Source organism: Oncorhynchus tshawytscha, linkage group LG09 (assembly GCF_018296145.1).
Source record: "Oncorhynchus tshawytscha isolate Ot180627B linkage group LG09, Otsh_v2.0, whole genome shotgun sequence".
Classification (NCBI taxonomy): Eukaryota; Metazoa; Chordata; class Actinopteri; order Salmoniformes; family Salmonidae; genus Oncorhynchus; species Oncorhynchus tshawytscha.
This window is the reverse complement of record NC_056437.1, coordinates 468802-481279: the sequence shown is the minus strand read 5'-3', so window position 1 is coordinate 481279 and position 12478 is coordinate 468802. Positions and strand designations below refer to the sequence as shown.

At 41.3% G+C, this 12478-nt stretch overlaps 1 protein-coding gene across 2 annotated transcripts in view; it reads right to left on the bottom strand.

Annotated features, from left to right (window-relative positions):
• Nucleotides 1-12478, bottom strand: part of galt (galactose-1-phosphate uridylyltransferase) — a 136305-nt gene that overhangs the window by 76864 nt on the left and 46963 nt on the right. For both annotated transcript variants that reach the window (XM_042326361.1, XM_042326360.1), the window contains exon 4: nt 11939-12068. In XM_042326361.1, coding sequence (XP_042182295.1) covers nt 11939-12068 — 130 coding nt within the window. The remainder of the gene's footprint in view (nt 1-11938; nt 12069-12478) is intronic.

Here is a 12478-nt window from a genome sequence, read left to right as displayed (position 1 = left end):
ACAACGACGAGACGGCCTACAGGGAGGAGGTGAGGGCCCTCGGAGTGTGGTGTCAGGAAAATAACCTCACTCAACGTCAACAAAACTAAGGAGATGATTGTGGACTTCAGGAAACAGCAGAGGGAACACCCCCCCTATCCACATCGATGGAACAGTAGTGGAGAGGGTAGCAAGTTGTAAGTTCCTCGGCATACACATCACAGACAAACTGAATTGGTCCACCCACACAGACAGCATTGTGAAAAAGGAGTACCTCTCCTGTCCTATTCGGTGTCCTGTGTGAATCTAAGTGTGCGTTCTCTAATTCTCTCTTTCTCTCCCTCTCGGAGGACCTGAGCCCTAGGACCATACCCCAGGACTACCTGACATGATGACTCCTTGCTGTCCCCAGTCCACCTGACCGTGCTGCTGCTCCAGTTTCAACTGTTCTGCCTTATTATTATACGACCATGCTGGTCATTTATGAACATTTGAACATCTTGGTCATGTTCTGTTATAATCTCCACCCGGCACAGCCAGAAGAGGACTGGCCACCCCACATAGCCTGGTTCCTCTCTAGGTTTCTTCCTAGGTTTTGGCCTTTCTAGGGAGTTTTTCCTAGCCACCGTGCTTCTACACCTGCATTGCTTGCTGTTTGGGGTTTTAGGCTGGGTTTCTGTACAGCACTTTGAGATATCAGCTGATGTACAAAGGGCTATATAAATAAATTTGATTTGATGTTACAGGAAGGCCATAAAGATCATCAAGAACAACAACCACCCGAGCCACTGCCTGTTCACCCCGCTATCATCCAGAAGGCGAGGTCAGTACAGGTGCATCAAAGCTGGGACCGAGAGACTGAAAAACAGCTTCTATCTCAAGGCCATCAGACTGTTAAACAGCCACCACTAACATTGAGTGGCTGCTGCCAACACACTGACTCAACTCCAGCCACATTAATCATGGGAATTGATGGGAAATGATGTAAAATATATCACTAGCCACTTTAAACAATGCTACCTAATATAATGTTTACATACCCTACATTATTAATCTCATATGTATACGTATATATTGTACTCTATATCATCTACTGCATCTTTATGTAATACATGTATCACTAGCCACTTTAACTATGCCACTTTGTTTACATACTCATCTAATATGTATATACTGTACTCGATATCAGCTACTGTATCTTGCCTATGCCGCTCTGTACCATCACTCATTCATATATCTTTATGTACATATTCTTTATCCCCTTACACTTGTGTGTATAAGACAGTAGTTTTGGAATTGTTAGTTAGATTACTTGTTGGTTATTACTGCATTGTCGGAAATAGAAGCACAAGCATTTCGCTACACTCGCATTAACATCTGCTAACCATGTGTATGTGACAAATAAAATTTGATTTGATTTGATTTGTCTAGTATGGTAATCTAACACAGTTAAAGACAGGTCTTAGTCTAGTATGGTAATCTAATCACGTATGGTTAAAGCCAGGTATGAACACAGGATTGTGATTACATTTCAGAGTCCCTGAAAAGACACAAGGATTCCCCCACCACACACACCCTGACCCCACCAACTACACACATTATGACCCCACCAACTACACACACACCCTGACCCCACCAACTACACACGCACCCTGACCCCACCAACTACACACACACCCTGACCCCACCAACTACACACGCACCCTGACCCCACCAACTACACACACACCCTGACCCCACCAACTACACACACACCCTGACCCCACCAACTACACACACACCCTGACCCCACCAACTACACACACACCCTGACCCCACCAACTACACACATTCTGACCCCACCAACTACACACGCACCCTGACCCCACCAACTACACACGCACCCTGACCCCACCAACTACACACGCACCCTGACGCCACCAACTACACACACACCCTGACGCCAACAATTACAAACACACACACACTGACCCCACCAACTACACACACACACCCTGACGCCAACAATTACACACACACACTGACCCCAACAACTACACACACACACACACTGACCCCACCAACTACACACACACACTGACCCCACCAACTACACACACACACTGACCCCACCAACTACACACACACACTGACCCCACCAACTACACACACACACTGACCCCACCAACTACACACACACACTGACCCCACCAACTACACACACACACTGACCCCACCAACTACACACACACACTGACCCCACCAACTACACACACACACTGACCCCACCAACTACACACACACCCTGACCCCACCAACTACACACACACACTGACCCCACCAACTACACACACACAACATCCCGTCCCCAGAGGGTGATAGAAGACAGGAGTTAAAGACTTCCCTGTCCGTCCCCAGAGGGTGATAGAAGACAGGAGGTTAAAGACTTCCCCTGTCCGTCCCCAGAGGGTGATAGAAGACAGGAGGTTAAAGACTTCCCTGTCCGTCCCCAGAGGGTGACAGAAGACAGGAGGTTAAAGACTTCCCCTGTCCGTCCCCAGAGAGTGATAGAAGACAGGAGGTTAAAGACTTCCCCTGTCCGTCCCCAGAGGGTGACAGAAGACAGGAGGTTAAAGACTTCCCTGTCCGTCCCCAGAGGGTGACAGAAGACAGGAGGTTAAAGACTTCCCCTGTCCGTCCCCAGAGGGTGATAGAAGACAGGAGGTTAAAGACTTCCCCTGTCCGTCCCCAGAGGGTGACAGAAGACAGGAGGTTAAAGACTTCCCCTGTCCGTCCCCAGAGAGTGATAGAAGACAGGAGGTTAAAGACTTCCCTGTCCGTCCCCAGAGGGTGACAGAAGACAGGAGGTTAAAGACTTCCCTGTCCGTCCCCAGAGGGTGATAGAAGACAGGAGGTTAAAGACTTCCCTGTCCGTCCCCAGAGGGTGATAGAAGACAGGAGGTTAAAGACTTCCCCTGTCCGTCCCCAGAGGTGATAGAAGACAGGAGGTTAAAGACTTCCCCTGTCCGTCCCCAGAGGGTGATAGAAGACAGGAGGTTAAAGACTTCCCCTGTCCGTCCCCAGAGGGTGACAGAAGACAGGAGGTTAAAGACTTCCCCTGTCCGTCCCCAGAGGGTGACAGAAGACAGGAGGTTAAAGACTTCCCCTGTCCGTCCCCAGAGGGTGATAGAAGACAGAAGGTTAAAGACTTCCCCTGTCCGTCCCCAGAGGGTGATAGAAGACAGGAGGTTAAAGACTTCCCTGTCCGCCCCCAGAGGGTGATAGAAGACAGGAGGTTAAAGACTTCCCCTGTCCGTCCCCAGAGGGTGACAGAAGACAGGAGGTTAAAGACTTCCCTGTCTGTCCCCAGAGGGTGACAGAAGACAGGAGGTTAAAGACTTCCCTGTCCGTCCCCAGAGGGTGACAGAAGACAGGAGGTTAAAGACTTCCCCTGTCCGTCCCCAGAGGGTGACAGAAGACAGGAGGTTAAAGACTTCCCTGTCCGTCCCCAGAGGGTGACAGAAGACAGGAGGTTAAAGACTTCCCCTGTCCGTCCCCAGAGGGTGATAGAAGACAGGAGGTTAAAGACTTCCCCTGTCCGCCCCCAGAGGGTGACAGAAGACAGGAGGTTAAAGACTTCCCTGTCCGTCCCCAGAGGGTGACAGAAGACAGGAGGTTAAAGACTTCCCTGTCCGTCCCCAGAGGGTGACAGAAGACAGGAGGTTAAAGACTTCCCCTGTCCGTCCCCAGAGGGTGACAGAAGACAGGAGGTTAAAGACTTCCCCTGTCCGTCCCCAGAGGGTGACAGAAGACAGGAGGTTAAAGACTTCCCCTGTCCGTCCCCAGAGGGTGATAGAAGACAGGAGGTTAAAGACTTCCCCTGTCCGTCCCCAGAGGGTGATAGAAGACAGGAGGTTAAAGACTTCCCCTGTCCGTCCCCAGAGGGTGACAGAAGACAGGAGGTTAAAGACTTCCCCTGTCCGTCCCCAGAGGGTGATAGAAGACAGGAGGTTAAAGACTTCCCCTGTCCGTCCCCAGAGGGTGATAGAAGACAGGAGGTTAAAGACTTCCCCTGTCCGTCCCCAGAGGGTGATAGTAGTAGTAAACTACATGAATAAAGGTACCTTAACTAAAAATATTAGAGCCTGTATATCACTTATAAGCAGGCGCGTAACATGCAGGTCAATTTGACCAATCCCCCAATAAGATACAACGGTTTTAAGAGCATATAACTACGTGAATGAGGTTCATCTTTCATTCAAGGTAGCCAAGCAGTTAAGATGAGGCCAAGTGTTTAAAAGCGTTGGGCCAGTAATTGAAAGGTCGCTGGTTCGAATCCCTGAGCTGACTAAGCTGTCTATACACACCACCCTATATAACTACTGTCTGTACACACCACCCTATATAACTACTGTCTATACACACCATCCTATACAACTACTGTCTACACACACCATCCTATATAACTACTGTCTATACTGTCTATACACACCACCCTATATAACTACTGTCTATACACAACACCCTATATAACTACTGTCTATACACACCACCCTATATAACTACTGTATATACACACCACCCTATATAACTACTGTCTATACACACCATCCTATATAACTACTATCTATACACACCATCCTATATAACTACTGTCTATACACACCATCCTATATAACTACTGTCTATACACACCATCCTAAATAACTAATGTCTACACACCATCCTATATAACTACTCTCTATACTGTCTATACACACCACCCTATATAACTACTGTCTATACACAACACCCTATATAACTACTGTCTATACACACCACCCTATATAACTACTGTATATACACACCACCCTATATAACTACTGTCTATACACACCATCCTATATAACTACTGTCTATACACACCATCCTATATAACTACTATCTATACACACCATCCTATATAACTACTGTCTATACACACCATCCTATATAACTACTGTCTATACACACCATCCTATATAACTAATGTCTATACACACCATCCTATATAACTAATGTCTACACACCATCCTATATAACTACTGTCTACACACCATCCTATATAACTAATGTCTACACACCATCCTATATAACTAATGTCTACACACCATCCTATATAACTACTGTCTACACACCATCCTATATAACTACTGTCTATACACACCATCCTATATAACTACTGTCCATACTGTCTATGCACACCATCCTATATAACTACTGTCTATACACAACACCCTATATAACTACTGTCTATACACACCATCCTATATAACTACTGTCTATAAACACCACCCTATATAACTACTGTCTATACATACCACTCTATATAACTACTGTCTATACACACCAACCTGTATAACTACTGTCTATACAAGCCATTCTGTATAACTACTCTCTATACATGCCATCCTGTATAACTACTGTCTATACACACCATCCTGAATAACTACTGTCTAAACACACCATCCTATGTAACTAATTTCCATACTGTCAATACACACCATCCTATACAGTCTATACACACCATCCTGCATAACTACTGTCTATACACACCATCTTATATATATATATTGAATGGAAAAAAAAATTACATTTTTGGTCATCAACACATACTTGAATAAATCATCTTTGGAAAACATGTAATGGAAGAACAACTTCACCAGAAACAGTGCATTCTGGGTAGGCATCAATGATTTCTCTATTTGTCCAACTCTTCCCTTTCTATACTGTCTACACACACCATCCTATATAACTACTGTCTATGTCTATACACACCATCCTAAATAACTACTCTCTCTACACACCATCCTATATAACTACTGTCTATACACACCATCCGGTATAACTACTGTCCATACACACCATCCTGTATAACTACTGTCTATACACACCATCCTGTATAACTACTGTCTATACACACCATCCTGAATAACTACTGTCTATACACACCATCCTGTATAACTACTGTCCATACACACCATCCTGTATAACTACTGTCTATACACACCATCCTGAATAACTACTGTCTATACACACCACCCTATATAACTACTGTCTATACACACCCAATCCTAAATTACTACTGTCTATACACACCATCCTGTATAACTACTGTCTATACACACCATCCTGAATAACTACTGTCTATACACACCACCCTATATAACTACTTTCTATACACACCCAATCCTAAATTACTACTGTCTATACACACCCAATCCTAAATTACTACTGTCTATACACACCATCCTGTATAACTACTGTCTATACACACCATCCTGTATAACTACTGTCTATACACACCATCCTGAATAACTACTGTCTATACACACCATCCTGTATAACTACTGTCTATACACACCATCCTGTATAACTACTGTCTATACACACCATCCTGTATAACTACTGTCTATACACACCATCCTGTATAACTACTGTCTATACACACCATCCTGAATAACTACTGTCTATACACACCACCCTATATAACTACTTTCTATACACACCATCCTGTATAACTACTGTCTATACACACCCAATCCTAAATTACTACTGTCTGTACACATCATCCTGTATAACTACTGTCTATACTGTCTATACACACCACCCAATATAACTACTGTCTATACTGTCTATACACACCGCCCTATATAACTACTGTCTATACACACCATCCTGTATAACTACTGTCTACACACACCATCCTGAATAACTACTGTCTATACACACCATCCTATGTAACTAATGTCCATACTGTCAATACACACCATCCTATACAGTCTATACACACCATCCTGTATAACTACTGTCTATACACACCATCTTATATTACTACTTTCTATACTGTCTACACACACCATCCTATATAACTAGTGTCTATGTCTATACACACCATCCTAAATAACTACTCTCTCTACACACCATTCTATATAACTACTGTCTATACACATCATCCTGTATAACTACTGTCTTTACACACCACCCTATATAACTACTGTCTATACACACCACCCTATATAACTACTGTCTATACTGTCTATACACATCATCCTGTATAACTACTGTCTATACTGTCTATACACACCACCCTATATAACTACTGTCTATAAACACCATCCTATACAGTCTATACACACCATCCTGTATAACTACTGTCTATACACACCATCTTATATTACTACTTTCTATACTGTCTACACACACCATCCTATATAACTACTGTCTATGTCTATACACACCATCCTAAATAACTACTCTCTCTACACACCATCCTATATAACTACTGTCTATACACATCATCCTGTATAACTACTGTCTATACCGTCTATACACATCATCCTGTATAACTACTGTCTATACACACCACCCTATATAACTACTGTCTATACTGTCTATACACAACACCCTATATAACTACTGTCTATACACACCATCCTATACAGTCTATACACACCATCCTGTATAACTACTGTCTGTACACACCATCCTGAATAACTACTGTCTATACACACCATCATATACAGTCTATACACACCATCCTGTATAACTACTGTCTATACACACCATCTTATATTACTACTTTCTATACTGTCTACACACACCATCCTATATAACTACTGTCTATGTCTATACACACCATCCTAAATAACTACTCTCTCTACACACCATCCTATATAACTACTGTCTATACACATCATCCTGTATAACTACTGTCTATACACACCACCCTATATAACTACTGTCTATACACACCATCCTGTATAACTACTGTCTATACACACCATCCTGTATAACTACTGTCTATACACACCATCCTGAATAACTACTGTCTATACACACCACCCTATATAACTACTGTCTATACACACCCAATCCTAAATTACTACTGTCTATACACACCATCCTGAATAACTACTGTCTATACACACCACCCTATATAACTACTGTCTATACACACCCAATCCTAAATTACTACTGTCTATACACACCATCCTGTATAACTACTGTCCATGCTGTATATACACACCATCCTGTATAACTACTGTCCATACTGTATATACACACCATCCTGTATAACTACTGTCTATACACACCATTCTGAATAACTACTGTCTATACACACCACCCTATATAACTACTTTCTATACACACCCAATCCTAAATTACTACTGTCTATACACACCCAATCCTAAATTACTACTGTCTATACACACCATCCTGTATAACTACTGTCTATACACACCATCCTGTATAACTACTGTCTATACACACCATCCTGAATAACTACTGTCTATACACACCATCCTGTATAACTACTGTCTATACACACCATCCTGTATAACTACTGTCTATACACACCATCCTGTATAACTACTGTCTATACACACCATCCTGTATAACTACTGTCTATACACACCATCCTGTATAACTACTGTCTATACACACCATCCTGAATAACTACTGTCTATACACACCACCCTATATAACTACTTTCTATACACACCATCCTGTATAACTACTGTCTATACACACCCAATCCTAAATTACTACTGTCTGTACACATCATCCTGTATAACTACTGTCTATACTGTCTATACACACCACCCAATATAACTACTGTCTATACTGTCTATACACACGCCCTATATAACTACTGTCTATACACACCATCCTGTATAACTACTGTCTACACACACCATCCTGAATAACTACTGTCTATACACACCATCCTATGTAACTAATGTCCATACTGTCAATACACACCATCCTATACAGTCTATACACACCATCCTGTATAACTACTGTCTATACACACCATCTTATATTACTACTTTCTATACTGTCTACACACACCATCCTATATAACTAGTGTCTATGTCTATACACACCATCCTAAATAACTACTCTCTCTACACACCATTCTATATAACTACTGTCTATACACATCATCCTGTATAACTACTGTCTTTACACACCACCCTATATAACTACTGTCTATACACACCACCCTATATAACTACTGTCTATACTGTCTATACACATCATCCTGTATAACTACTGTCTATACTGTCTATACACACCACCCAATATAACTACTGTCTATACACACCATCCTGTATAACTACTGTCTATACTGTCTATACACACCACCCTATATAACTACTGTCTATACACACCATCCTATACAGTCTATACACACCATCCTGTATAACTACTGTCTATACACACCATCTTATATTACTACTTTCTATACTGTCTACACACACCATCCTATATAACTACTGTCTATGTCTATACACACCATCCTAAATAACTACTCTCTCTACACACCATCCTATATAACTACTGTCTATACACATCATCCTGTATAACTACTGTCTATACTGTCTATACACATCATCCTGTATAACTACTGTCTATACACACCACCCTATATAACTACTGTCTATACTGTCTATACACAACACCCTATATAACTACTGTCTATACACACCATCCTATACAGTCTATACACACCATCCTGTATAACTACTGTCTGTACACACCATCCTGAATAACTACTGTCTATACACACCATCCTATACAGTCTATACACACCATCCTGTATAACTACTGTCTATACACACCATCTTATATTACTACTTTCTATACTGTCTACACACACCATCCTATATAACTACTGTCTATGTCTATACACACCATCCTAAATAACTACTCTCTCTACACACCATCCTATATAACTACTGTCTATACACATCATCCTGTATAACTACTGTCTATACACACCACCCTATATAACTACTGTCTATACACACCATCCTGTATAACTACTGTCTATACACACCATCCTGTATAACTACTGTCTATACACACCATCCTGAATAACTACTGTCTATACACACCACCCTATATAACTACTGTCTATACACACCCAATCCTAAATTACTACTGTCTATACACACCATCCTGAATAACTACTGTCTATACACACCACCCTATATAACTACTGTCTATACACACCCAATCCTAAATTACTACTGTCTATACACACCATCCTGTATAACTACTGTCCATGCTGTATATACACACCATCCTGTATAACTACTGTCCATACTGTATATACACACCATCCTGTATAACTACTGTCTATACACACCATCCTGAATAACTACTGTCTATACACACCATCCTGTATAACTACTGTCTATACACACCATCCTGAATAACTACTGTCTATACACACCATCCTATATCACTACTGTCTATACACACCATCCTATATCACTACTGCCCATACTGTCAACACACACCATGCTATATAACTACTGTCTATACTGTCTATACACACCATCCCGTATAATTGCTGTCCATACTGTCTATACACCGTCCTCTACACCTACTGTCTATACACATCATTCTATATAACTACTGTCCATACTCTCTATACACACCATCCTATATAACTACTGTCTATACACACCCTCCTATATAACTACGGGCTATACTGTATATACACACCATTCTATATAACTACCGTCTATATTGTCTATATACACCATCCTATATAACTGTCTACACACACCATCCTTTATAACTACTGTCTATACTGTCTATAAACACCATCCTTTATAACTACTGTCTATACTGTCTATAAACACCATCCTATATAACTACTGTCTATACTGTCTATACACACCATCCTATATAACTACTGTCTATACTGTCTATACACACCATTCTATATAACTACCGTCTATATTGTCTATATACACCATCCTATATAACTACTGTCTACACACACCATCCTGTATAACTACTGTCCATACTCTCTGTACACACAATCCTATATAACTACTCTCTATACACACCATCCTCTACAACTACTGTCTATACACACCCTCCTATATAACTACGGGCTATACTGTATATACACACCATCCTATATAACTACTGTCTATACACACCATCCTATATAACTACTGTCTATACTGTCTATACACACCATCCTATATTGCTACTGTCTATACACACCATCCTATATAACTACTGTCTATACACACCATCCTGTATAACTACTGTCTATACTGTCTATACACACCATCCTATATTGCTACTGTCTATACACACCATCCTATATAACTACTGTCTATACACACCATCCTATATAACTACTGTCTATACTGTCTAACCCTAACCCATCCTATAAATAACTACTGTCTATACACACCATCCTATATAACTACTGTCTATACACACCATCCTAAATAACTACTGTCTATACTGTCTCTACACACCATCCTATATAACTACTGTCTATACATACCATCCTATATAACTACTCTCTATACTGTCTATACTGTCTAACCCTAACCCATCCTATAAATAACTACTGTCTATACACACAATCCTATATAACTACTGTCTATACACACCATCCTATATAACTACTGTCTAACCCTAACCCATCCTATATAACTACTGCTGTACATACCTTTTCTATTCATATACTGTCTATACACACAAATATATACATGCATGTACAGCATGTATGTATGTTATGGTGGACTCGTTCTGATATGTGTGTGTATTGTTTTGTATTGTTAGCTATCCTGCCCTCTTGAGGATAGAAACATAAGCATTTTACCTGCGATAACATCTGCAAAATGTGTACGACTAATCAATTGGATTTAACATCCGATGGTCTGTGAATCTCCTGGCTGAAGGCCTTCTCTATGGTTTGTTGTATCCGTCCATGTTGACAGCAACCCTCCTCTGCCCTCTTGCTTCCCAGGGTGAGAAAGCCATAAAGGCTTAACACCTGGAGACAGATGTATCAAAGTAGGAGTGCTGATCTCTGATCCGTTCTCCCTTTTAATCATAATGAATAAGATGATATGGACTGGGGGACCTGATCCTAGACCAGCACTCCTACTCAGTCACTTTGTAGACCAGACTTTACCTGGACCCAGGGGTAGGTGGAGCCTAGATCCACCATCAGTTCTGCCCACTTGTCAATCACTTTGATGATGTCAGGAAGCGTCATGAGAGGCAGTGTGACGTCAGACCAGGGGTGGAAACACATCACCTTGCTGACAAACAAACAACAACAATAAACAACATCATCTTGCTGACAAACAACATTGCATAACCTTACTGAGAAACAAAATCACATAACCTTGTTGACAAACATCATCATCACCTTACAGACAAACGACATCATCACACATCACCTTGCTGACAAACAAACAACAACAATAAACAACATCACCTTGCTGACAAACAACATTGCATAACCTTACTGAGAAACAAAATCACATAACCTTGTTGACAATCATCATCATCACATCACCTTGCTGACAATCATCATCATCACCTTACAGACAAACGACATCATAACATCACCTTGCTGACAAACAACATCACCATGATGACAAACATCATCACATCACCTAGCTGACAAACAACATCACCTTGCTGACAAACAAACAAAAATAAACAA